Source organism: Acanthopagrus latus, chromosome 15 (genome assembly GCF_904848185.1).
Source record: "Acanthopagrus latus isolate v.2019 chromosome 15, fAcaLat1.1, whole genome shotgun sequence".
Taxonomy (NCBI): domain Eukaryota; kingdom Metazoa; phylum Chordata; class Actinopteri; order Spariformes; family Sparidae; genus Acanthopagrus; species Acanthopagrus latus.
This window is the reverse complement of record NC_051053.1, coordinates 15731482-15759437: the sequence shown is the minus strand read 5'-3', so window position 1 is coordinate 15759437 and position 27956 is coordinate 15731482. Positions and strand designations below refer to the sequence as shown.

The 27956-nt window shown below is 43.8% G+C and overlaps 3 protein-coding genes across 6 annotated transcripts in view; 1 reads left to right on the top strand and 2 right to left on the bottom strand.

The window, feature by feature from the left end:
• Positions 1–587, bottom strand: part of ttc7a (tetratricopeptide repeat domain 7A) — a 49011-nt gene extending 48424 nt beyond the window's left edge. Inside the window, exon 1 of one of the 3 annotated variants that reach the window (XM_037123853.1) lies at positions 47–587. In XM_037123853.1, the coding sequence (XP_036979748.1) occupies positions 47–112 (66 nt within the window). In that variant the 5' untranslated portion in view covers positions 113–587. The remainder of the gene's footprint in view (positions 1–46) is intronic. The other 2 variants (XM_037123855.1, XM_037123854.1) reach the window with 2 other exon arrangements.
• A 263-nt stretch (positions 588–850) lies between these two features.
• Positions 851–4832, top strand: mcfd2 (multiple coagulation factor deficiency 2, ER cargo receptor complex subunit). 2 transcript variants are annotated; one of them, XM_037123858.1, is made up of 4 exons: positions 851–997; positions 2033–2215; positions 2372–2531; positions 3207–4832. In XM_037123858.1, the coding sequence occupies exons 2-4, from the start codon at positions 2037–2039 to the stop codon at positions 3336–3338; spliced, it is 471 nt and encodes a 156-aa protein (XP_036979753.1). In that variant the 5' UTR covers positions 851–997; positions 2033–2036; the 3' UTR covers positions 3339–4832. The 2 variants fall into 2 exon arrangements, with proteins under 2 accessions (XP_036979753.1, XP_036979754.1); XM_037123859.1 differs by having other exon boundaries at positions 852–997; positions 2036–2215.
• Positions 4833–5230: 398 nt separating this feature from the next.
• prop1 (PROP paired-like homeobox 1) lies at positions 5231–8191 on the bottom strand. The gene is made up of 3 exons (XM_037124490.1): positions 8029–8191; positions 6405–6634; positions 5231–5602 (listed from the first exon to the last, which is right to left on the bottom strand). Exons 1-3 carry the CDS (start codon positions 8120–8122, stop codon positions 5231–5233), a joined length of 696 nt encoding a protein of 231 aa, XP_036980385.1. The 5' UTR covers positions 8123–8191.
• Between the last annotated feature and the right edge of the window lie 19765 nt (positions 8192–27956).

Here is a 27956-nt window from a genome sequence, read left to right as displayed (position 1 = left end):
TGTGACATGGAACTGAACTATGTGAAAGACACAAGGTTGCACAAACCAATGAATGCACATGACGGAGCCAAATCAACAAAATGTTCTTGAGGGAAGACGGAGACATCCACATGGATCAGATGAAAAACATGGAGAACAACAGAGCGTGTAAACACAGGGGGAGACAAGGGTCACTCACTGACTACTGGAGGGTTTTTACTATATCAGCTACTGTATGACATTTACAAAACCTCAAGCCTCCTGAACAGAGCTTTAGCAGCGTCATTTTCTCTCTGGAAACTTGACATTTGCTTGACACAAATCGACGTTTGTCCTCCGACTCAGTGAACTCCACCAAACAGACAGGCAGCGTGTGTCTGTGGATTTGACAGCTGAGCGGCTGCTCTAACCACGCCCCCTGATGGACGTCATGAAAGAATAGCGTCAACGGGCGTCCTTTTCTTTGTCAAGATAGGTAACACCTTGAAGTACTTTGTCTGAAAGTGCCCGTAGTTCTCTCAAATTAGGCCACAACGTGAAAATGTTATTCAAAATAACAAGAGCATTAGTATGAGTTAGTTTTAGCTCAAGATCTGGCAACTTGACGCTATTTTGCCCTGCGAACAGCAACGCTACGAAACAGGAAGTATGCATTTGTGAACTAGTGAAAGGCACTTCTCTGTTTTTGTTTGTTTGTTTGTTTGTTTTAGCTGTCTCATTGTTTTGCCATTATTTTAGAAAACATAGGTGAAATAAAATAAGTTGTAATTCAGTCGCGGACAACTAAAAGTAACAGTATATTCTGTAGCAAAGTTTTGGTGAATACATAAGTGATTTCTCTCGCTTCAGTTGTATCATCTCCGATAAATTTAACCAATCACAATGAGCTGTCGTGTCCAAGTGGTTCTACGGCGAGTCACTAGGTCCTAAAAAGCCGTGACTGAGCATTTGTCTCCAGCCAACTAAGAAAACAACATAACTGTTCACAGAGTCAAGTGACGACATAAATCATATTCAAGTAAGTATGAAAAGAACTCTTTGAGTAATGTATCATTGAGTGGCTCTTGCCTTAAACAGTTCATAGCATTTAAACGCTGCAACGGTAGTGAAGTGAAGCTTCATGCTAGCCAATCTTATTACTCAGCCTGTTAGCTTCCGTTAATGTTTCCGTTAATAATATGTGCTCTTTTACTTTAAGTTTACTATAGATGTGTAACCTCACAGTACCTACAATATGTTGCTCTATCATGACATTTTCACAGCGATTTGATATCGCTGGTCGGCTCATTGTTTTTCTATGTTCTTTAATGCATTCGCCCCTTAACAACGTTGACACGCTTGCAGGGCTTTGTGTATCAAACATCGACAAACAAAAATGTGATTTGCAAAAGTGACTGTACTGATTTGCGTCTCCTCTGTTGGCAGTATGGCAATACAGTTGCAGTAGAAAGCCAGCTGTCTACTACAGCTGATTTAGCTTTATTAAGACCTCAAAGGAGCGTTATGTCGTCTTCAAACTCTGTAATTCAAACTCTGTATTGTAATTACCATGATATCAATGAGGGGATGTTACAAACTCAGAAATATTAGTTTTTTTTCCATAACTGAACAAACAAGCTGTTCTCAGAAGAAAATATGGTCACCAGAACACTGTTTGACGCTAGAAAGGTGGCAGGGTCCGCCACAAATAAACAAAGCAAAACCATGTAACATTGTACTTGTGTTCTCACTTTGTTTATTCAGTTTAGAAGTTTGTTTATTTTTTTTCTTGGCATTAAAAACAGTCAACGTTCTTCCCCCAAACTGCACAATGCACCTTATAATAGGAGAAACAGCAGGATGAACTCTTTATTAATATAAATTTTTTACATTGGGTTTTTTTTTAGTTACAATGCTGGGATGTATGAATGAAAAGTGAGAGGGAAAACCCAATTTCATTAAAAACGGGGTGCCTAACATGTGATACCCACCATAGATTAAAATTAAACAGCTGTTGTTATTTTAACTTGCTGTCTTCCCTTCTGTCATGTTTCCTCTGTGTGTACGTGTCCAGCAGAATGAGGAGAGGCAGGTGTAGCGTACAGTGGGGGGGTCTGCTCCTCCTCCTGTCCTCCTCTCTGCTCTGCGTTGACTCTCAGGGGGATCCACAGGGGCAGCAGCCGCCGCCCGTCGTAGAAAGTGCGGCTCACATAACCGGCCACGGTCGCCTGGACAAAAACATGGTCCAGGACAAAGAGTGAGTGACATCTCCTTCTCTGCCACTGCACTACGCATGATTCACCGGTTATTTGCACAGAACTGTGGCTGGACTTTGAACACAGTCAGCAGCTGCGTTCACACACTCTGTTTAACTGACTGTGCGTGACACGTATTTTTTTTGTTGTTGTTCCAGCCACATCATGGAGCATTTAGAGGGAGTGATAGACAAACCAGAGAAAGACATGTCACCGCAGGAGCTTCAGCTGCACTATTTCAAGATGCATGATTATGATGGCAACAACCTGCTGGATGGACTGGAGCTTGCCACAGCTATCACACATGTACACAGAGAGGTTGGTATATACAGTATGCAAGTATCTATATTTGTTTCTGTCCTCTTAGATGTGAACATATTGCCTGATAACTTGAATACAATTAATTATTTGTCACTGACTGCTAAAGGATGTAATTCAGCTTTTGATTTCAACATTTATTTGCCAGCACTGACAGTTATGCTGTTGTCACTTTGCTATGGACTGTTGATTTGCGGACAACTGTTCTTTGAATTTTCAAATTCTTTTAAAAGATACATCATACGTCCTATTAAGAGTTCTATAACCATAATATGTTTATGGAATATACCACACTAAGGCCATATGGTCAAATTGAAATGATTTCTTTAAGCGGTAATAACATTATTTCACTGTTAGACATGAAAGCAAAAAGAAGAGTCACTAGAATTGAAACTGTGACACCCGTACAACCTTGTCAGAATATAAGTGAGAGGGGGAAAAAAAAGGATGACAGAGGAGATTTTTAAGATTTAAATAAAAAAAAAAAAAGAAAAACCGAAGAGAGAAGAAAACTAAACAGAAACCAGAAGTCAGACATTACATATCATGTTTTTCAGCCTGTGATGTTCAGCCCTCTATGATGTTACATGGTTTTTACAGGGTGTGTAAGTTCCTTATGAAGAGTATCAGTGGTTGTCACAGTTCACATGTTCTATGATCTCGTGTCTTTCTCAGGAGAGAGGAGAGAACGGCCAGCCAATGAGAGAGGAAGACCTCATTAATCTCATCGATGATGTTCTGAGGGACGATGACAAAAACAATGATGGTTATATAGATTACGCAGAGTTCGCCAAATCTCTGGAGTAGAATGTTACCTGAACACTGACATCATTCATGTCCACAACAACAACAACAAGGAATCCGCAGAGAAGAGAAGTCAGACTGAGACGCTGGCACCCGCGCTGTCCAACACTCACCGTTTAATCTTTCCTTTCTCTCTCGCAGGTTATCTTTTTGTTTTTTCACTTTTCAAGCTTATGATACGTCTTTTCTTTTGTCATGTAATGTCCTTGAAATCATGCCATTTGTAAAGGGTCAGTTCACTATCAAACTATGATTTTTTTTTTTTAACTTAACCCCTCATGTATCCAAGCATAGAAATATGTTTTTAAAATTCTTTTTGCTGAAGTTGAGAGATCTCTGTGGAGTACATCTACCAACGAAAACTACACATGGAGATCCGTGGACTACCTGGAGAGACCTGGACATTATTTCATGTCATACTTTTACTGCATAAAGCGTCCCAAAAAAGAAATTGGTAGGGAAGCAGAAATCTCAGTGGCAATTTAAAATCTGCCAAATATGGGGAATGGACAATATGCCTGCGATTTTGGTAGTTTTGGGTGAGTTGGCCCTTTAAACTTGAAGTACAGTCAACAGTGTGGGTTCTCCTTCTTTTAGTTGTGCTACCTATAATTCTTTGTGGTCGCCCAATAGCATTTAAACAGAATGTCATCACTTAACATGGCCTGCTGTTTCAAAAGCATTTCACCGGGTGCAGTGTGCGCGCTGCTCTGTGATACTCAGCATTTTTTGGACCAAATGATTCCTTCTGTGAATCCATCTCATTTGCTGTTTGTGACGAGACAAATGGGTCGTTCTCATCACATTTGAAGGTTGCCTTGACCTGCCCAGATGTTCAGTGTATAGCCTGATGTCATATGTGTAGAGAGGTTTATTCTGGAGGGAAACCAGCAGTTACAGGCCGGACAACCCGACACTGAATGTCACCAGCAGAGACTCCGTGCAGCATAGTGGCACGTCGGCGCCACACGTTTCTTCTTGATGTTGTATTTGCTGTTGTTTTCATGAAGATTTATATGAGTCAATCAGCACCAATTTTCACTGTAGCGCGTTGGCCAGCAGATACTCATCATTAATCTGACTTCATGGAGTGAATGTAAAGCAGCACCAGGCTGCTGATCTTTATCACTGGATAGTCTCAAAGCACACTGGTTGATGCTGCTGCAGCTGCAGGTGTTGATAAGCTGACTTCTCTTTGTGGTTTTCCAGTGGAGCTGTTGTTAAAAACCATTGAACTCAACATGTTCACTTCAAATCATTAGCTGCCTTTAAAACAGATATGGATCAAACATCTGTGTGTGTGGGTTCTGAATCCATCTGTGATTCTTTCCGAGGTATAATTTCATATTGATGAATTCTATATTTTTGCCATCAGTATTGATTCTTCAATCGATTGAGGTTGTTGAATGAAAATATTTTAAAAAATTTCAAAGCATAACAGATGCGACTGTGTTGTCTCTGGAATGTGAAATATTAAAGATGTTAATCTACACATGATGACTTGTGATGTGTGAGTTTAAAAAAAAAAACAAAAAACAAAAACAAAAACTGAGGCATGGATCTGACCACATTGAATTCGAGTTGACTTTTGGAATTCAATTCATATATATATTAGTAGAAGCAAAGTGATACATAAAACATTTGCATTACACATTTTGATCTCCTGCCATTCATAAGGGTTCACTCTGCCATGGCCGCCCCACACTAGCTCTGTGGTCCATCCGTGCCACCCCAGTAAAAATCTCTACTTCACAGCCAACATTAACAGCCAGGATGTGTACTTGTAATGTAAATGGGTGTTTGCATGTGCAGCAACAGTGTAGATACAAAAAGAGCAGTTTTCAAAATCATTTTAATGTAGCATCTGATCTTTTTAAACAGGCCTGTGTTACTTCTTAGCTCCAGTGAGAGGCCGGCTCCAGAGGCTGCATGGAGGCCAGAGAGAACATGGGTGAGGTGAGGTTGCCCCTCAGAGGGCCGTACCAGTCTTCATGCTGCCGCTGGGTGGCCGGCGGAGGTGGGACGCCGGGGCAGGGGCACTGGCCGACCGGGCCCGGGTGGCGGGAGTACGTCCCGGAGGGCAGCATGGGGGACAGGCGGGGGATGTGAGCCAGGGGCTGCGTGTAGTACTGTCGAGCCATGCTGGACGGCTGGACGTGCACGCCTCCCAGCAGCGCCCTGTGGCCCGGCATCACACCCACCGGCTGAAATTTCTGCGAGGCGCGCTCCTGCTTCCTCTGTTTGGCTCTTCTGTTCTGAAACCAAACCTGCTGAGACATGAGCAGGTGAGGGACAAGCAGGCAAGAGACAGGTAATAACAAGAACACTTGATGTAATACAGTGTGGCCTCACAAAAACTGACATTTAAGCACTCTTTTGTTTTCATACTGGACAGCAACAGTAAAGATATATATTTTGAATGTAACCAAGTACATTTACAAGTACTTTACTCAAGTACAATTTCACGGTAGTTGTGCTTTACTTCAGTATTTTCATTTTCAGCTACTGTATACCTCCACTTCACTACATTTTGGAGGCAAATTTTGAACTTCTTTACTCTATTCTGTAACTTAAGTTACTTTTAACTTTGCAGATGCATTCTGTAACAGAGCCAAAGCAGCACATTCTTTAAATTAATGTATTTAATTGGCAATCGATTACAAATTACACACTCTGATTCTGATTCCTGAATATCGGACGTGTTTACCAGTGAGGCAAACATGTCTGAAGGCTTTTACTTTAGCACTACTCTTATGGGTCACTTTTAGTTATAAAAGTTACATTTAATATTTTAAGTTATATTTTAACACATTATTACCGTTACTCAGGAATGACTTTAGGGTCTTTTTTGTATAAGACATGATATTATTAACACATATATCTTATTCCACTTAAGTTTTTCATCTCTTGTCTTCTGGTCGTCTGACACATTTGGCTATGGGCATCTATTATATTGCAGTCAATGCAAAACACACACACACACACACATCTTTCTTGAAAATATGCCATTAAGTTATCCACAGACTAAGCGAGTCTGACAGTAGGATTGTACTTCGGAGGCTGTCCCACCTGTATGCGCGCCTCATTGAGCTTGGTGATACGGGCCAGCTCCTCTCTGTAGTAGATATCAGGGTATTGGTTTTGCCCAAAGGCCACCTCCAGCTGTTCCAGCTGCTTGTGGCTGAATGTGGTGCGGTGGCGTCTCCTGGCTGGGGAGGGGTAACCTCTGCTCCGCCTGCCAAAGCTGACAGGCACGGAGGTCTCGCACAATGAACCTTTCCTCACCGACTCTCCTATATCTATTTACAGGAAGAAGAAAAACGAGTATGAGGCTGAAAAGACTTTGACTTTTTTGGAGATAATTCTCCAGCTCCTGTTTCTTGGCTTCCTCTGCATGATACAGAAAAGTGGCCTGAACTTGTAAAGGGGCATTTCACCGATGAGTGTGTGCAAAAAGAGGGATTACACTGACTTTATGGTTCCCAGTGCCGTCAGGCAACCTGAGAGCCACAGAGCTTTAGCTGCCAAAGACAAGCTCGTGAGAAAAAGATACCAGAAACTGGGGGATTTGACCAAGATTATTAGCACAATCACCAACACAGTGACTAATCTGACAAATTGGTGGAGTGAGCAGACCTTGTTTGTTCACATCATGGCGGTCAGAGAGTAGAGAGAGGAGGCTGATTTGCTGATGGTATTAAAACTTTTATTTTTTTCACAACCTGGCTACATAATTCATTCTATTTAATAAAAATCATTATATTAGAGTACACATATCATCCACTAACTACTTGCTTAGCATGCATCCTAGTAGCATATTGCCTCTTTATTATAATTACAGAGCACTTTAGCACTTAGCCATTAACCCAGAGTCTTACCTCCATCACCTCCAAATTACTGCTTACTGATAGTTGTTAATGAAGTTGTTATTCTGTGGTAGAAGGATTTCACTTAGAGTTATTCACTATTAACACTTGTAGTTTTGTTGCCTTTTATCAAAGGAAACATGTTTTACATCAACCAATGCACGATTCCAGTCCCACCATCATGAAGTACTTTGTATCGTGCATAAAATTAATTCCAAAGCAGCTGAGAGACAACAGTTTGTGCTCGTATTCAGTGTAAAAACTGACAGAACTGAATTCTGATGTTAAAGAAATTCCATGTTTTTAAGTCTGACCTTGTATTCATCTAAACTCTTCGCTCACAACTTCATGCAACACTTTATAACTATTAGTAAGCTTATAATTAATTCAATTAAACTAGATAATAATTGAAAAAGAAATTTAAACTAGTTAATCTGTCTTTATTTATAACAATGGCAATTCGTTATAAACTATTTATTAAGCAGCTGCTTCTTTTAAAGTTGCAATTGATGTTTTCAAACCTTTACAATTGATTCATAAATGATGTATGAAACTTTTCATTGTTTGTTAAGACTGAAATAACTATCAACTAAAGTATAATTAACTACAACGTTACTGTTCCATCAATGATGGTTATAAATTATTACCTGTTAACTCTGTACTGGTCTAATGACTGAAATCATCAGTTTAGGTCTTTAACATTTTACTGCATGTGTCTCTGTCTCTGTGGTTGTACATGAAACTCCATCACAGGTGCGTTAAATGTCTGACTGATGGAGAGATAATAACAAACAGACTAACCTGAAGCTCATATGTTTTGGACTCACCTGCAGTGGAGCTCACAGTCGCCATATCAGAGTAAACCTCTGCACAGTCCTGGTGGCTCCTCGCTGCCTCTCCTGCTACCTTCAGCTGGGCCATCACTGCAGCTATGCGCTCTGATGGGACCACCTGAACCCTCTGATCCCCCCCACACAGACACAACTGACCTTATAGCCTCACGTCGTGCCCACGTCCCACCCACCTGGTCTACCTTTACCTGTGTGAGGAAGGAACAGCGCAGGGTTCTTATGCACTGTTGTCTTTGTGTTGTGCTGAGATGAGGCTCTGCGACACCATACTATCATGTCTGTTATGTTAAATGTATGCAAGAATAGAAACAGCCTTAATGTTTATCTTTTGGCCGTCTTTTCTGAATGCTTGCATCTGCTTTGGTGAAATTCCTCCGTTTCCCAATACGCTTTTTTCAAACAGCCCAACAAACAGAGCAAAATGTTGTTTTTTTGTGTGTGTGTGGGTGTGTGTGTTAACCTAACCAAACATTTATTTGTTGCTCCTGTCAGTGTAAATGTCAGCCATCACGCTCTTCCTATTTCTCCCCATTATTCAACATCATTAAAAATGACAGCTCTGGCAAAGACACGTTGCTCTTTGACACTGAGGGATTTTATCTGCATGTTTCAGATATTTGCATTTGCTGAGTATCTTTGTTTTTATCCATTTTCGATATAAAAATGGAGAGTAGACCCAGACATGATCAATAGATACAGTCATTTAAAAATCCTGTTCACTGTGCACAGGTCAGATTGCACAGAGAATTTGTGTTGAGACTTCAGTTTCTTTGAGACTTTTTAGTTGGAATGGAGTATTTCACATTGTGGTTTTATCATTTTACCTCAATTTAATGACATTGACATTCTTCTTATTGTACTGCTGTTTATTTACTGTATGTTTGCAGTGCTTTTGCATGACACACCGATGCAGAGGTACGTATGTTATGTTTGCATACATGTATGTCTTCAATTCTTTGGGGTTGTTTATGCTTTTATTTTACTTAGACGTTAAAAAAAATTCTTTGACAGTCTTTGAGTACCTCCTACAGAAAATGATTATGACAATGAGTGACAATTGTTTCTTCCACTGAGGGTTGCTGCTTTGCTGTTACAACATTTGACTGTGTCTGGTGAGATGCATGTGCCCTTGTGGCCACCAGGTGGCTCTGTTACATTAGACTGTGTCTCGGAGACAAACACACAACAGAGCAACAAAACCTGACATATAAAAAGTAGAATCCTCATCTATTCCGACCCGGGGGTGGCTGTGAAGACCACCCAGCTGAGTATACTCGCCAGTCTTCGCCAAACAGAACCTCCTCTAAGGTCACTTTCTGCGTTTGTTTCCCTGAATCTTGACTGACAGGACAACCCGCTGGCTGCATTAACTCAGCTGAACTCCTGTGTAACCTCCCAGGACCTCAGCTGCTATCTGCAGTTCCCATGATGCTAAACTCAGTCCAGGCCAAAGCAGAGAGGAATGACCCTCTGCTCGGAAGAGACCCATCAATGTCCCACTCAGAGTCGAGTCATGACAGGGCAATATGGAAAGCAGCTGACATAGCTGGAGAGCATGAGCTGGATTTTTATCCGAGCTCAAGGCATCATGGGCTATATTTGTTTAACAGTGCTACTTGCTTGTGTGTGTTTATCCATTCAGTGTCAGTAATGTGTGTTTGGGAAAAGCGCACGTGTTGGGCACATGCAGGTAATGCAAGAAAGGCGAGTTATAAGAGCAGATGGGGCTTTTACTTATTGTAGCATGTGGCGGTTCAGAGGCAGCGCTGAATTCTGAGTACCCCCTCTTGTGTAACACATTTGTCACATCGTGAGCCATCTGACCCGGGTGATACCTGTGACTCCCGAGAAGCACTAAATCAGGAGTTCAAACGCGGGCTGGAGATGTGTCACACTGATACAGTAGATTGTGACCCCCCTTCCCCTTTTCTGTTCAGGATCCGCGCCAAGAAAGTGACAAACAACAAAATGCAGTGATTTAATGAGCCCAGTCCTGCAGGAGCGTCTTTTATGTATCAATTTCTCTGGTTGAATTTATAAATGACTCTTAAGATCGAACCAAATTTCCTTGAGAAAAGTCCCTGGCCTTGTTCTGGCCGCTCTACGCAGCAACATCTAATTTGATTCCTTGTGACACGTCGTCTGCGAGGGCCAAGTCCTGTGTGTCCTGGAAGAGCTTCCATCTTTCCTGCGTTGTGTGTGTGTGTGTGAGAGAGAATGTGTGTGTGTGTGTGTGTGTGTGTGTGTGTGTGTGTGTGTGTGTGTGTGTGTGTGCGTGTGTGTGTGTGTCTGTTTATTTGCGTGCGACTGCCAAGTCCTCTACAGATCCCATATTCAGCTCACATGTTTCCTGTCCCAGACAACAGCTCAGCCACAAACCCCCCAGCAAAGCACGCTGAGCCTGTCTGAGTGTCTTGTCTGTCCCACAACCTCCGTTAGCCCCGCTAATAACAACGAGACAAGGCAAAAGTCAAATGTTTGTGATGACCAAAGTGTACCATCTTCTTATTCATACTAAGTAAACAGTTTGGAGGAGGTTGGCTTGTGTTGCAATTGTAGTTCTTCAGTTGCTTGAGGAAAAATGAGCAAGAAGTAGTTAGTTGGCCCAAATCCATCCAATTTTTATATCTCAAAATCAAGACCATATATTCCCGAAACTGCAGACTTCCTGCCTTCCTGTCTGAAAGAAGACGATACCATATGTCCTCATCTTTGCTCCAGATGTCAGCCCATAGGAGCAATACGCATAGAATGAATATCTGCCATTAGAGTAGTGAAAGGTAGACTGGTGTCTCAGTAAGATAAGTCTCTGTTCAGTGAGAAAAAGCTGCTCCTCCTTTGGCCGTAAAGCAGTTTTTCCTGCAAAACCCCACACACCATAGAATGCAGTGATGATGCGATCACTGTTTTTAAAGATCAGCTGTCAAGGTGTCCTTGAGCAAGATACTGAACCCTAAATTGCTCCTGATGTGTGGTTGGCATCTTGCATAGTGGCCTCTGCCATCAGTAAAGTTGGCAACTGGACAAGCCACCTTTACTGGCGACTTGTCCAGGGAGTACCCTCGCACAGAGACAGCCGGGATTGGCTCCAGCAAAAAACCCCGCGACCCCATTCATCACAGACTTCAAGTATGAAACCTTCACCAGGTTGTTGTTTAGTTGTTCTGAATCTGCTGGATATGAAAAGAAGCAGCTGCATGCAAACAGGTTTGACACATCATCTTAACAAGTATATCATTCTTCAGTGCTGCTTGCTAGTTGTTCGTGAGAAGTACACAGGGGCATAACTTGGAAAAGGAAACAGAGTAATACTAGAGCCAACATGGTACTGCAGGTGCAGTTGCTCAGGATCACCCACATGGTTATTCAATGAATCGCCTGTTTCAATGAGACAGTGGTGCACATTTTGATAGCTTACATCACATTGTTTCCAATGTCTTTTTTGTCCTATTTGCTCATTGGCAGCCTTGGTGCAAGAAGACGAAATAGCAGGTATGTCCTCCAACTTTCATACATTTTTGCTCTTTTAACTGATATTTTTTTCTGCTCTTGTCGTTAAAACCGGTATCGCCTATGGCAGAAATTCATCGGCACGGGAGAAGAAAGTGCAGGTTTTGGAATAAAAGCAGCGGACAGTGAGCCAGTCTGATCCCGGGAGGAGAAGAAGAGAGTCAGGGTAACAGCCATGCTAATCCATCTTGGATTGAAGGCTGCTCCTGGCTGATGTCCAGTCGCAGGACAAGAAATGGACAAATGGGACTTAAGCTGGCCAATAACAGGAAATTAACTGGACTGTTGTGTCCATATCTTTACTGAGACCTGTCTGCACCGCAACATCCTGGATCAAGCTGTTGCACTCGGCGGGGTGGACGGTGCTCTGGGACTACAGCAGGATGAGAGGAGGTGATGTATAGCGTTCACGTTTTATCACCAACATTTGCTGCTGTTCACAGAAAAATAATTCTATCCCAGATGTTTATTTTTGTATCTTTGCTGACTATCTTTGCTGTAACAGCATGTGTGAAATGCAGCGCAAACCGAAAACACACAAGGAATAAACTTAGCCTCTTTCTGTTGCTGCAAGCTTCTCTTTCCACATTTCTATTGTTAGGCTGCAGTGAGGACCTGGAATCTTCTGGAAGCATCTCTCATCAGCGTGTTGCTGTGCACGGTGTGTGAGCGGTGAACTGGGCAGGAGACGCAGCGATGTCTGCAGGGAGGCTACAGCATTGCTTCGGCGCCTCGATCTGATTTATTCTCAGAGGAAAGGGCAATAGATACATTATAAATAGAAAATAAATAGTAGTTTTTCTTGGCTTGCCTCTTGACATTAGAGATCTTGGGAGGTCACAGGTTCGATCAGTGCAGCCGGAATGTTCCATTGATTTGTCACTGATCTGTCAACTTGTATCTTCTTGCTCAATGTGAGTCATTGTAATTCAAGTTCTCAAGAACTTTGAGGGGAAAACTTTCTCATCTCAGTTTCACTTTCTGTCTCACGTACACACACACACACACACACACACACACACACACACACACACACACAGCGCACTTGCACACACGTGCACGTCTACATGGTTTTATACAGTGTGCACATGTATACTCTTACACACCACATACAACCACACCTCTCCTACAATGTACCCGTAAGAAAATAACATGCAAGTCATATTACACTGGGCTCTCAGTTTCAAACATCACACACACACATGCATGCACACACACACACACACACACACACACACACACGCACACACACACGCACACACACACACACACACACTTGTGCCCTGGGTGCACACAGGCCTCTGTGTGGTTGTGGCCGTGTCCAGTATGGACACATAGAGGAAATTCTTCCCTCCCAATTTCCCGGGACTGAACTGGGAGTGACCTGGTTGGCAGACGCACAGCCTCGATGGAAGGAATGTAACTCAACTCCCCCCGCCTCACCCTCAACACCCTCCTCATCCATCCAGCAGTCTGCTGGCCCAGCTGTGTGAGGACAGAGAGAGAAACATACAGTACTGTAGGATGAGAAGGATGTCTTTTATCTCTGCCCAGTTCATGAAATTCCTCACTATAATTTGGTGAATGTTCATCATTGAGGAGTCTGGTGGGTGTTCATTGTGTAAAAGATTTGTCTTTGTTTGACATTGTATCTGGGCGTCACTGAAATACACTCAGTTTTGTTTTCGTTCTTGTTCACTCAGAAAGTACTTCCAGTCCTAGCATAATGTTAAAAAGCCGCCAGTACAATTGCAACGGGAGCACGAGAGTAAAATAAATAAATACATTTACAAAAAGCAGAAAAGAAACTGCACAATGAGAACACACTCACATTCACATCAAATTAAGGTTATCGTTTAAACATTTGACTGACTGAATTCATCATCACATTCCAGCTTCATCACGTCTGCCAGAGATGATCCGCTGCCATCCTAACCTATGTGTCTACTGGTTGTTCCCAGAGTGACTCCAGTGCAGCTCAGGTCTCTGAGCCTGTAATGAACTTGTGAATGGATATAAATGACAATACTTATTGACAGTTTACTTTATTAACATTTAAAAGCTGCATTAATCAATATTTTCTTGTATTTACTTCATGATGTGACGATAATGTCAGCACTAATGTCATGAGGCAGATGAGCCGAGTTCTCAGGTTTCAACTCAAGCTGTGTTTTTATGTTACCTGTAGTCACGATTATTTAATATCTTTTTAGGGGCGTTGACATGACTCTGCGTCTGCTGGGTGTGTAAATACAAATAGTCGTGTGTTTGCCACCTGCTTTGTCATATCAGCTTCATAAGATGCTATCAGCCTTTTGTGCTGCCCCCAAGCGGTCACAAATTAATTATACTGCAACATAGATGTTGTCTTTGTACCATGAGGCTGACAAAATATTGCACTTTTTTTTAGGTATTGAGGTAGTAACATGACCTCTCTGCTCAGAAACAACCCACAGGACAAACTTTAAAGTCTTTTCTGCCTCCCGAGTGGAATCTAAGTATAGCAATGTTGTATCAGATCATTAAAACCTCATTAGTGTGGGATTTTTAGTACCTTCGGCTCTGGTCTTTGATAGCTCTTTGGCTGAAATTGTCTTTACTTTCCATTTTATTCGGACAGATTTACAATTTGTTACACTTGGACAGTACGCATGGTTACGAAGGCAAATTATGGCCATTCATCTCAACAAAGTTACAACCTGAACATTCGGGGTATATACATCTGTCCCTGGTCCAGTCACCAGGGTGAAGGGGCAATCACTACACCCATTATGACTCAGCAGATGGTGAGGTATGCAGTACCACCCTCGCGGTGCACGTGTGTCTGCAGCGGTACTCTGAGTTCTCTAATGACATTTAACTCATCTAGGCCGTCATATTACCCTGCGCCGTGGGAATCTCATCTTTCCCAGCAATGGATCCAAAGCCAAGAATGCCAGGTTTGGACTGGACAGGTTGTTCTGGGCTCTGCAAAGTTTCATTCGGTGAGTTCAGCGGTGCAGCTCTGAGTCCTGCAACCTCAAATATCTTACTTAAAAAAATTAAGTACTTCTTGACTGTAGCTTTAAATTTAAGTCTGCAAATATTTTTTTTCTTTTTTTTTTTTTTTGCTGTTTCTGTTGCACTTCCATGAAAATGTCAGCTTTATTGTAGAGTGATTGAGATAATGGTGGCGTGTGGCAGCTTGCCCTGCCTGAGGTTTTCGAGGTTCAGCTGTTTGGCAGGGAGGGCCAGTGGATTTGCAGAGCTGTTGTCTGGATGCCTCCTCCTGCTCCAGACTCCCTTGGTGGTGTCCTCTTTCCCTCCCGACAGCCTTTTATTGGCTCCACGGGTCTCCTGTGGACCTCAAAGGCACTCCCCCGAAAATCAAGCACGATACTCGCCACCCAACCCTGCCACCCAACCCTGCCCCTTATCCGCTGCCACAGGGGAGGAAATGGCCTGGAGGGGCTGGAGAGTGGCAGTGGTATAATTATCTTCTATCTGCATCACTCTCTTCACCTTGGTTTCCTTACAACACCTCTCGTGATATCTCTACGGCTCAATCTTACACCTTAAACCACGGCTAGTGTATGTTTATATACACTCTACACAGGTCTACTTGATGGAGCATCAACTCGCACTCAACAACTCTAATTTAGCAACACAGAAAAGGCTTAAATCCATCCACAGTCAAATTAAAGCAGTGACGGACTGACCACATTAAAATAACTCCGTCATAATGTGTTATTATTTGCTATAGCTACAGTTGCTACACCTGCCTTGCTTCCCATACCACACAACATCCTTAGTAGTCTCTGAAACAATGGATCCTTGATTTCAGACATATTTAAGGCGCATTCCATTTACCTTGGAAGTCAGATGCTGGTGTCAGGAACAACATGGCTCCATCAAAACAAGACTGAATTCCGGCGAGGCCGCTTCGTTAGCCACTGTTAGTCCTTGTTAGCAATGCCAGTTCACAACGATGCAGGTATTTTGTGCATAAAAACATTGAAGCACAATGTGTTTAGATAGGAGTTGGACCGTGCTGTGTGTAAGACTGATTTAGTGAGGCGCAAATAAGACGGATGTTCCTATAAACAGTAGATTCTACAGCTTTTTAAAAGCTGGTAAAACGTGAAGCGGCCATCTTGGATTTTGACTCAGGACATTTTCCAGCTTTCTGTTTTCCGATTCATATTTCTGAATATGATATATGAGTCTATACGCCCCTGGTATATTGCTAACATTAAATCTGACAATTCAGTGCCCATGCAAACCGTTGCAACATGCAAGGAAATCCACAACAATCCTGATTGCTGAGCTATTGGACTCTGCTTGTGGGAAGGTTGAGCAAATGGTCAATTAAGAAATAGTTCACAAAAAGTAGCCAAGCCACAGCTAAACCTACCCATTAAAAAAGTGAATTGTTCTCTTAAAACGATCTCTACTATAAATTATTACTTTACAAGATCATTTTGGACTCACCGCGTCCTGAATACCGTTCCTTTTCAACACTCTGGTTACGTCTTTTTTTGCTTGTGCAACCTTGTTTATGAGCATCTATTTACACTGACCGTCGAGCTCTTCCTCTTGCGCAACACAGGCGGGGTGTGTCGGCATCGCGTTGGACATAACCAGGGTGATGGCAGCTGATCTAACAAAGCCGCTCGCCGCTTCCTGTATCTGCCTGTGCTACACTCCTGCCGCTGTATCATGGTCATTGGTGCTAAACTCCACTCTGACCCACTACCCTAACATTGCAGAGCAGATGCCCATTCATCACCAGCCAATCAGATAATGTAAGGTCACACACGTACATACTTACACTCATGTAGACATACGTGCTCCCCGGCTTAACACACACGCATGCTATATTTTGCAGCGCAAACTCGTATGTGCCCTCTCAACTTACTTGCATTCACACTGTTTGACCTCTACAGCAGCGTGGGATTTCTACTGTGATTACGGTGTATATTGTAGTCTAGTCTGCAGGTTATTCTTAGCGCTGCTATAAGTGAAAACACGGGGAGGAAAGTTGTAAGGTTTCTGAGGGCTGCAGATCAGATATACGCTGCATACTTCAACAAATCATCCGCTCAGATATCTGATGCGCCGAGACCGAAATATTCTTACGCCGTCTAACTCTGTTTCCACTTGTCTTTGTCAAAGACGTTGAGGCTTTGCAGCTTTGGACTGCTTTCCAAGGAGATGGAACTTTGTTTCAAACAATGCATACCGCTAGTTTCCTTACTGTCGGACTAGAAGCTGTGGCTCTTAAAACCAGCTACATCACTGCTGCTAAAAGTAGTGGCAGTGGACAAGAGGAGTGGAAGTGTGCAGTATGAGGGGAATTGGCCTTTCCCAAGCTGGGACATAGAGGGGAAAATCCAAAAATATAAAAAGAACACAGTGAAAGAGGAACACCCATTAATGCCATTTATTTGACCCGGTATCAAAAGTGACTGCAAACCGTGCCAGTATTCTTTTTGCACTGCAAATTTTACTCTGCCAGAGAATCGTATAAAACTGAATAGTGCTGAATAGCTGGATTTGACACACAATTTGACCGCACATTATGCTGTTATTAATAAATTCAAAGCAGCTTTGCAATTGGTCAATAGCATAAATGCATGTGAAAAATCCCCTAAAGCTGACCTCGACACTAAAGCACTGCTACAGTTCCAATCCAGCGATTGTGGTGTGAAATATTGCCATCATAAATACTGTAACGATGTGTCCTAAATGTAATCTGCTCTCCCCACGTTACCCTGCAGCTTGTATATGTTTGGCGTTCATGTGCATACCCAGTGATTCTTCCCTGTTCCAATCACTTGTGTTCACATCAGGACAGATAGACAGCACCGTCTATCTGACTTCAAAAACTGTTGAGCAGCTTGTATGAGATGTTCACTTTTTTAGATAATATTTGCTTTGTCTGTGTCTGTGCACTTGGTGAGACTTTGTGAGAGTTTGGTCGGTTTGTCAGGATAACACAAAACCCACTAGACAGGTTTCGGCCAAGAATAAACCCTATTAATGTTTGGTGTGTATTTTCGACATTTTTGTTATTACCTTTATATGTTATCGGAAACAATCAGACGTGTTTAGGTGGCTGGTATGTGTGAGTGAGTACAAGCTGATGTGGATCCTAGATCTGTTGAGCTTAAATTTTGTTTACGGGACTATCAGTTTGATACTGGATATGCTTGATTGGATTAAAGGGGGACATTTGGTTTTTGAAGAGGTATGCACTCTACTGAGGGCCATTCTAGTTTTAGACTATTTTTATTTCAGCACATTCAAGGGGTTACTATGATGCACTTCGGTTTGGCATATTGCTGAGCTTAAATGCTATCAGCCTCTACTTTGCGACGGTAGATCACAATCTCAAGTTCATACGAGTCCCCCTGACCCAATCGTTGGGTTAGCATGCGCACACTGGTGCATTGCTCCAATGACTATCTGCGGCATGCCTCTCGTCCAGCGGCCTCGTCTCCGGCAGCCAATTAATGAGCGCAACTTCCTGGAGTTTGTGAAGGCTCTCCGTGGTGCCAGCAGCAGCCACACCCAAACAGCTGGAACGGGGACAGAAGCACACAGCTGGGAAGGAGAGACAACCGAGTGTCAGAGCTGCGTAACACTGCCATCTCCACCGTCGGCAGAAAGACAGCGAGAGGTGCAAGAAAACGCGCAGTCCACGGGGCTGAGTAGCCAAAATGCCCCGTGTCCATGCCCTGTGCGACTGAGTGAGCCCTTTTAACAGCAGATTTGAGGGAACATTACGAGTGATTCAGAATAGTAACGGCATTAAAAAAAGCCTCGGTGCATGCACAAGTGTGTGTATGTGTGTGTGAATGGGAACAATGCGGCCATTTATGGGGTGAATACCGCAGCCTTTAACAAGGGCCCTTAACATATTAACCATGTGACCCACTTGAGCTCAGCAAATGTCTTGTAACAACCCCCACCTCCCTTCATACGCCCAAAAAAACATACAAACATCCATGTACAGTTAATGCTTTCGCACATGTTTTCACTCGAGGACGTTCTTCAATAAAATCAAGCTCTTAACCTTAAACGACTGCATTTGAGGACATGTGACTCAGGCGGATTTTTACGGTCCCAAGCAAAAGTGTTTCATAAAATTACATCAGGTCTACACGTAACGAACCAGGATTAAGTATGTGTGATCGGGTGGGAGCAGCCCTGACCCCTGACCTATAGAGTACGATCCCGGGCCGCCTTTTGCCCCATCGAGGCTGTGATGTCACCCCCGGAGTACAGAACAGGCAGTGCTGGAAAAGAGGGCCTTAAAAAAAGAACTGAGAAACACAGTCCAGCAGAATAATTATATGAGAGAGGGAGTGAATCAGGAAATAGCTTTTGGTTTGGGAAACTCAAGAGTTTGAGGGAGCGCTGCCATGTGCTAAATGAAAACAGGATTTGAAAAAAAAAAAAAAAAAAAAATGGAGAAAGAGGGGAGTGAGAGAGAACGCAACAGAAGCCAAAGTGTTGTTTTTTGTTTCATGCAGAGGGGTGGCAGGGTATCCAGTGGTCAGCGAGGAGAATATCCCTCAACCTCCCCTCCCCGATCCTTCTCTTCCTCTCACTTCTCTCTGCGAGACTCCCTCCTTTTCCATCACACTCTCCCACCCTCCTCCTCCTCCTTCTCCTCCTCCTCCTCCTCTTCTTTGCTCTCTCATTCTTTTGTTGGCTGGCAGGCTCTTGCCTCTTTCCTCACACATTTTAATGGGTATCTTCCCAATCACGTTTTTTATTGCAGGAAATTTCAGCACACCACATTGCGTGAGCCGAAGGAGTGCTCCATTCTTAGCTCGGCACCGCTGAGTGCCAGGGTGTGTTGAGCCTGCCAGTGTGTATACGTGTGTGTGCGTGCGCGCGTGTGTGTGTGTGTGTGTGTGTGTGAGTGTGTGAGTGAGTGAGTGGGGTTAGGAGAGGGGGAGGTGAACTGGAGTGGCGCTAGTGTCAGTTTGATGCCAACATTACAGCTCTCGGTGCCCCCTCCTTCTCGTTTCTCTTGGTAACAATAGTGAAGTCAGGGAGGAGGAGGAGGTGGTGGAAGCCATTGCGAAAAGACTTTAAAAAAAAAAAAAGTGCATGTCCTCTCTGAGTCACTGCACTGTGGCATAACTTCACAAGAATTTTACTCAGAAACCCCTCCTCACCCCGCCCCGTCACCATTACCAACACCCAACCTTTGACTCCGTTTGTGAGAGCTTCAACTCCTCACCTCTCCCTCTCCTCACTTTATTTTTTCCCCTGGCAGCCACCTGGGTTTTTTCTCCGAAAAGAAGGCCGTGGTTTTGGGCCCTGCGGTTTAATTGAAATAATATTTGCTGTACTCCGCTGCCTCCCCGGCTCTATTCTCCCTTAACAACGGGCATTATTTTTAGCCACTGCGCCGAGTTCTGTCATTTCCTGTTGCAGGGCTCGCTGTGCTTTTGACCACAAGCAGGCTCAAACACTCCGTGCTCTGCCTCCACCATCACACCATTCCTCGCAGACCCAGGCACAGCAGGTCCCTCTCGAACTGTCCTCGCAACGGCGTCCACCCCAGATAAAACAAGAGGCACTCGGGCTCTGATGCGGACTGACACTTGAGCCATAATGTAATCGTAATGCAAATCAGCCATTCAGCCGACAAAGTACACTGTTCTGTTCACTTTTATAAAGAACTTCAATTTGCTCTACCAATTCTGTGAACCGACAAACAAATTACCCACAATCCCACATGCTTTTTTTTTTTAACAGCCATTTTAGACTCTTTAGCTTAATAAACGTGCAGAAATCTACCCTGACCCTGGTACAGAGATATCACTTACTGCGCAGCACCATATGGCACAAAGACTCGAGACCTCACATGCAGTGCAAGACAAAGTTTGGACAGTAGACTATACAGATCGCTCTACAAATATACATTTAACAGTCGGCAGAATGGCTGAGTGCATTCAAGCAGTGTGTCTCACAGCATGGCCGCAGCTGCAGAGGGGAGGAGCAGCGCCTGACCTGTGCACTGGGGACAGAATACAACACAGTAATATGAATGATAAGTAAGAGCGAGACGCATTCATGTAGAGGGCTGTCTCATTTCATCCAATGTTCTCAACCCCACCAGTCTGATTTTATAATAGGTTTACATTTACTGCAATGGGTCCTTCTTTGGCAATATGTTATGTCTGCTTTATTTGGAATTGATAGAATCACGTTTCAAATTTCTACCAGTGCCCTTCGTATTGGAGTGCCCCCTTGCCCCTTAGAGCCGGGCTACAACGGGCAGTGTTTGAAATCTCCCATTATGAAATGGGAGACCCCTTCAAGACAATCATACGCCAATGGCCTTTACAGATCTTGGTGAGTACGAAATCACTGTTAGGACTGACAATAATGTGATAATTTGGAATAACAGTGTTGTTATCATAACAATGGCCAAAACTACAAAAAAAAGAGAACCCAGTTGCAATAACCCAGAATTATCCTTCGTTACAATCCCTTGCATTCTAAAGCTCAAGGGAAGTAGCTTGATGTCTGGAAACACGCTCACAGAGCTGGACAGAGTCATAATACCTTATAATAACTGAGGAGATAGAAAAGTTGTGACCAGAGAGCAAGTTACTCAACAAGAAACAGCTCCAGTGGAGTTGCTCAATGACCTGTGGTTGTTTTGGGCAGTTCCCATGCACGATAGCAAGCCGAGCCTTGCTGAGAAAAGAGCAGCGAGCTCCAAGAATCTTTTCTTTTGAGACAAATATATGTACATAAAAAAAAAACAGTAGCTAAAATTACCTTGGAATTCCACTGAAGTAAAGTATTTCAATGACTGATTATAAAGGTTTTGTATAAAGCAAAAGTACTGAATGTGGTTTGCAGAACATCCTGGTTGAGTCAGAGGGCTGGAGTCAGTTTTCTTCAAAACAAACATCGATTTTGTCTTGTGTTTGAGATTTAGAGAAGTGGAGTCAAAGGGAAAATATTCAAGAAAGGTCTCATAAAACTGCGTGACGTAAAAGTAATGTAAACCGAATTTACAACATCCCTTCAGCATCTACAGTGTGTCAAAAGAGATCATTCAACAGCTCAGAAGCTCATATCCTGCGTTTATATCCCTAGAGCGGAGTTACATGTGTCACAGCAGCCTGACAAAATAAAACATGTTGGCAGCATGTAAACAGCGAACATGGAAACAAAACAAGTGAACCGTCCACAACCTGGGTGGGTTGTGGCTATAAAGCTGGTGCCCAGTGGTGTGACAACAGCTGTGTGAGTCACTGGGAAGAAGAGAGGGGCCAGTGTGATAGTTAAGTGGTGGCCCCACCCCTCACTCGTCCTAGAAGAGACCCTTGGGCCTGGATGAAAAGCCTCGGGGCTCCTTCGTGGTCACCCTTTGCTGATTACTTTTCTGGGAAAGCCGCCTCAGAAAGGAAACCACAAGACAGGCCTGTTTCTCACTGTCTTGTCTTGATCCCCACTCATTGTCTTTCTTGTTGTTTCGCTCCATGCCTCGCAGAGACTGTGACAATGAGGGGACAGATCTGCTGATGATTTTCATTGTTCAGGCTGTACATAATCATTTTGCTTTTTTCTGCGTGTGGTTAGAGTTATTAAAGGGGATTTACGGGATTTTGAAACCACAGCCTTATGTTAACATGTTTTGGGTGTGAATGAGTCATTCACAATTCATCAAATGTTTTTGAGTCGGTCTGTTAGATCAACCCAGTGGGCAACTGAGTTGGAACTCTACAGTGGCTGCAATGTGATCCTTTGGGGCAACCATCAAATTCATGTCCACTGAAAGTGTCTGACTATATTACAGAAACAACGCTGAAACCTCAAGGGGGGTAGATGTTTCAGGAAGATGATGGTGGAAAAAATGAGTCAGATTGGGAAAGATGGGTTTGGAGTTTACCTAGACACACTGCCAGCAAGGATTTATTTCCAAAGTCATGGCTGGCCATTTAACTAGTTTTGATAATCTAGATGAGGCAACAACTCATCCTGGCAGATCCTGGAATACCACAAAGTCAGTCACTACAGGTTGAAACTACTGTGGTCTTTCTGCTGCATGCATGGCCTTAAAATCAAGGTCTCAGTGCTTTACACAACACGTTGTCACAACACGTCTAAAGGTAAAAGCATACAGGCACAACATTAAAACCATTGACAGGTGAAGTAAATAACCCTGATCATCTCAATAAAATGTAATGTTCTGCTGGGAAACCTTGGCTCCTGGCATTCACATGGGTGCCACTTTGACAGCACAACCCACTCAAACACTGTTGGAGCGTCGCTCAGGGCATCGACCCAGGCTCTAAATTCCCTGGATACCAATCCAATCGAGCATCCATGGGATGTCCTGGAGCAAGTCCAACCTGTGGAGGCCCCACCGTGGATTGGACTTGGCAGTGACCTGGTGAGGCATGGATGTAGGACCTCTGTCGATGTGCCTGGCACAGCTGAAGACGGATCCCATGAGTCATGAGGGTTGCAAGGTGGGGCCTTCGTGGATCGGACTTGTTCGGAATGTCCCACAGATGCTCGATTGGACTGGCATCTGGGAGTGAGTGCTGATGTCATGAGAAGTTGTCCTTGGTGGCTCATAGGTGTACTAGTTTAATATGACCGCACTTAAAGGTGGGCCAAAATGCCTGCTTTCATAGCTTTCTCTCGGCTGCATCACACAGAATCTTTCTGCATAATGTGTTCTCCATGGGAAGTGTCCTAAAAGTGAGGAAAGTCTGTCCCTGAAAGCTTTCACAATGTTGCATTTAGTTGTAAAGGCAAAACATGATGACAGCAGTTTCTTTTAGGAATTTAAAGAACAGAACTTGAGAGAGAAGTTTAAACTCTTCTAATGTTTGCAGGTCTCCACACCACCTGGTCAGCTGTTCCATAAGTGAGCAAATCTGTCTGATTGTCAATTATGGAAAGTTTTGTCTCCAACGGACCTGATTCAGCACTTGTTTTAAACTGTGGTTCACCAGATACTTGGGGTGTTGCTGAGTTCCAAAAAGCTTTAATTGACATTTATAAGTCAATTTAATTCATTTTGGTGCATTTGTAAAGTCACGTGACATCTCCGAATCAACCCAATTTGGTAAACTGCTGATTCTGCTCAAAGTGTTTCTTTGCAACAGTAATTTGACCCTGGATTGGAGGCAGAACTGTCTACTAATAGGGTTGTTATGGGACTGATTTATACTTGTAGCACCATATGTGGTATACCATTATGTGTGGTAACTTTACTGTGCAGTTTAATGTTTTACTTCAGCCGTAATGTGGCTTGATACAACTGGGTCTAGTTAACACAAAAGCAGGCACAGCCCCAGCTGTTTTGTTTTTTTTTTGTTTTTTTTTTGTTCAGGATCTACTGCAGAACCTAATACTCAGTGGATTGGAGCGGCTTATTCATAATTCAATCAATTATAGAGTGACCAGTATTCCCAATGCCAATGACCCAGGCAGTACCCTGCCATAAGAAAATACAGCTCCACCACATATCCCATAGCTCTACCACAAGCTCCATCTGAACCCATTGCTCGCCTGTCCTGCTGCCTCCATAATGGTGCACCAGCCACCACAGAGGCCATAGCTCCAGCTCCAGGCCCCATAGCTCCTCCACCACACTGCCCCTGCCTGCACGGGGAATGAGGGATTAAATATAATGCTCGCATGTCAAGTCTGCAACGCAACAGAGAAAGCGAGGAGGAAGGAATTTGTCAGAACTCCATAAACACATACATGGATTCGGTTCCCCATGCCAGCGCTCCGAGCGAGGAGAACTTTCCGGAGGCTCGCTGAGCAACCGGGAGGCCGAGGGTGAGAGTAAGCAGGGCTGCTGAACGAGCCCAGGGTTTACGCAGAGGCCAGCCAAGCAGCAATGATACACTGCACTGGAGGAGAAGGACACAGGGGAATGGGAGAGAAGAAAAGTGGAAATGAGAGCAGAGAACCAGAAAGAAGCGGAAAGAAGAGGGTAGATAGGCCATACTAAACCCCGGCAATCTGAAGTGGATATGTCAAGGATCAAAACATTCCCCTGATGTGTAGGTATGCACATATATATAGAATGAGACTGAGATACGATCAGGGGAGGGAGACATTAATGGAGAAAGAGTGAAAAAGGGGGGGGAAAGACAGAGGAATTAACAGGACATGCCCACTGAAATTTTCCAGTGTCTCTGCCAGAGAACAACAACGAAAAAAAAAGAGGTCAGTCCAGATGCCGTTCACTGACTGTTCACATGTGGTCCAACTTCTCTGGAGCGGAGAGGGGCGGAGAGACTGACGAAGAAAAGGGGTGTCGAAGACGGAGGATAAGCATGCTTTGGACCGGGGGGCAGAATGTAAATGGGAGCTTGGCTTTAATCAGGTTATATGAAGCAGAACCTGGACTTCATTTGGTCAGCAGATGTTGGACAGGAGGGGGAACCATCTTTCCAGGAGGTCTGTAGGGGGGGCAGAGGTCACGAGGGGAAGCTTACCTCTTGCTGTAACCTCTCAGAGCTCTCGTGATAAACATCCATCTGTATCAGATCCAGACTGAGTGATAATAATGATCAATAAATTTGACAGGTCGTGAGCCAAGTCAAAGCTGTAAAATGGACTGATGGATATTCCTCTTTGAGCCCCTTGTAGCTGCCTCCACTCTCCTGCTCCAAAAGATGTGTGCAGATGATCGGCCCTGTTGCTTTTGGCTCGGCCGGTGGAAGAGGAGCAGCCTCCAGGCCCGGCCCTCCGCAGCCATCTCAGCCACTGGGAGGTGAGCTCCGCAGTGGGTGTAAAATACTGTCGGGCGGATATATTTCTGCAATGAAATATGGATGCAAGCCTTGTGTGAGCGCATGCCCGGCTATTTACGTGTGTCCGCGTAAGGTTAACTGGAGGTCAACGCTCACTTCACCGCCACAGACTTGGCGGCGCTCCAACGTTGGAAAAGCAGCGGCAGTGTCTCTTACTCAGCCTCCGTGCTACATCCCTCTCTCTGTGCTCCTCTTCCTCGTCCTCGTCTTGTTGCCAGCGTTTCTGTAGTTTGCGTGCAGATAACATGCAGGGAGCCATGTGGTGTGTATCTGTGTTGAGCTCTGGGCTTAGCACTGTGGGAGCGAGGAGAAATGTGGGCTCAGAGCATGAGAAGTGAAGGAAATGAAAAGCCTAACTAGTTCACAAGTGAGACAGGAGTCAGATGAGCCCAAGGAAATGTAACAGGAGGAAACTTTCCCCCCCCACACACACTGCTGATGCTCTCAGACAGTGGGGCTGTGAAACTGGCCTCACTGGTGATAGTTAACGCTGAGAATACCTGAGAATATCACAGAAAATGTTGTTAAATTGTTCGGCATATGCTTTGTTGCCGAGTGTTGGACGAGAAGATACACACTAATATCATGTTTGCATGCTAAACGAAGCTTTAGCCAGCAGCCTGTTAGCTTAGCTTAGCATTAAGACGGGAAATAGTTAAGCCGGCTGTGTCCGAAACCTTTCTGTGAATTATGGGCGCCACTTCAGATGCGTCCAGCCAGCCTGTTTTCCTTGTTTTTAGAACAACTGGTGCAGCGTATCATTCATTCGTGAAGATCTAGGTCAGCGACTTTAATGGGTAAATAATACCAACAGTGTTATTGTTATTGGAGCCCACCTAACTCATATTTCAAAACCCCTTGAAAGTGCTGCTGTTCCCTTCAGTCATTAAAACACTTGGTTACTAACTGTAGTCCCACCGAGCACTGGCAGTATCACCCATAATTGTTTTCCAGTGACCTCTCCAGGGAAATTTTTGAATATGTTATTTGTTTAATCAGAATCACAAATTGTCAGCTCGGATTTTGTTAAAGATTTAACAAACAAGATAAAATCTGTTCATTTGTGAGCTTTATAAGGGGTGCTGTTAGGTGGATTTTATTAACTTTTCCCCTTGTTTCCAGTCTTTGTGCTACGCTAAGCTAACATCCTCCTGGCTCTTCCTTCTAACTAGAGACTGTCCGCTATCTATTAAGTGCAAAAAAGCCAACCCCAACTTCAAGAAAAAAAAAAGAATTGTAAGAAAATTCAACAGTTATTTTTATGTGAGCACTTAAAAGAACTTCAGCCAGGCAGTGTGAGTGCATCTTGGTACCTTGGGTTAATCCTAAAATATAATAATGGTAACAGACACACTATTCTATAGCCAATTACACTACTCCTGTCTGCTGTTAGACACACGTCTGAGTTAACTGTGGCCCCACAACCTGATGGTCAAGGACTTGTGGTAAATGTTGGTGTTTGTTGAAATATTTAATATTAGAGTGTGACTGGGAATATTAACAAGGTTTGGTTACTTCTGGCAAAGAATATTAAAGTTCCCATTTCAGTTTGGCTCTATAAAATATATCAGTGAGATTTAGAGGTGCTGGATTTTCCTACCGTCGTACTAGGCCAAGTTATGTAGAACCAGACGAGTGTGTGTCCTACCGAAAAAAACAAAACAAAACAAAAACCTCATGTACTTCTGTGTGAACCCTCATTATCAAATGCCTTAAAACACAAAATAATGTTCTTGGCAGGGAGCAACAGACGAAAAAAAAACAACTTTTATCTCGATAGCAGCGTGATAGTTCTCACCCTTGACATGTCTTTTGATGCTGCTGCCAACAACAACTGCTTATTGCAGCTCAATGTGCCAACCAGAGATAGAGCAGAGTGTAGAGCGGAGGCCAGCACACTGGGCTGATAAGGAAGCCGCCTCAGACAGAGCTGACGGGGCCACACTCAGTGGAAATCTGGAGGGTTCAGCCTCTTGTTAAACTGACAAAACCTTCATCATCTGCACTTTCATCCTCTTCGTCACTGACCCACATCCAACTCCAGATCCCACCACTTACTGCTGAGGAGTTTTTGCTCGGTTTTTACTCGGGTTGTGCCTGAGGGTTTCATGGGGGACTTGAGGCCATGCTTTGAGAGCACTGGCACAGGTGTGTTGTAGTAAAGTTAAACAAGTTTGTTGCTCAATTTTCTCAGTTTCTCGTCCTCTGTTTGAGCCCACAGAAAGTTTTCCTGCCCTGTATGGTAGCTTACCCTTACTCTCACCCTCCTCCTGGGTGAGCGTCAATTATTCATAAGCCTTGGGTAGCTAACTTGAAACCGATAACCCACATGCTATTTATACTTCATTTCAAATGAACAAATACTTAACTGTGAACTTCCAGGCAGCTTGGTCGTGTCTGTCTGCATTGCTGCCACTCTGGCCTCAGTGAGGGAGTTAGACTCAGGGTAATGCCGGGCGAGCAGATGGGAGGAGAGTGGGGCTCATTTGTCCGTTGGGTAGGAAGGCTGAACCGGCAGCCGCACAGTATAGGTACAACTAACGAGGCATAATTCTTAACATATTAAAACATTTGGGACCTTCATTCTCTGCA

Coding starts and splice junctions, on each gene's coding strand:
- mcfd2 (XM_037123858.1), top strand. CDS start 2,037: ATGAGGAGAGGCAGGTGTAGCGTACAGTGGGGGGGTCTGCTCCTCCTC. Junction 2,216..2,371: donor AACATGGTCCAGGACAAAGA/GTGAGTGACATC, acceptor TTGTTGTTCCAG/CCACATCATGGAGCATTTAG. Junction 2,532..3,206: donor TCACACATGTACACAGAGAG/GTTGGTATATAC, acceptor TGTCTTTCTCAG/GAGAGAGGAGAGAACGGCCA.
- prop1 (XM_037124490.1), bottom strand. CDS start 8,122: ATGGCCCAGCTGAAGGTAGCAGGAGAGGCAGCGAGGAGCCACCAGGAC. Junction 6,635..8,028: donor GACTGTGAGCTCCACTGCAG/GTGAGTCCAAAA, acceptor TCCTGTAAATAG/ATATAGGAGAGTCGGTGAGG. Junction 5,603..6,404: donor TCAATGAGGCGCGCATACAG/GTGGGACAGCCT, acceptor ATGTCTCAGCAG/GTTTGGTTTCAGAACAGAAG.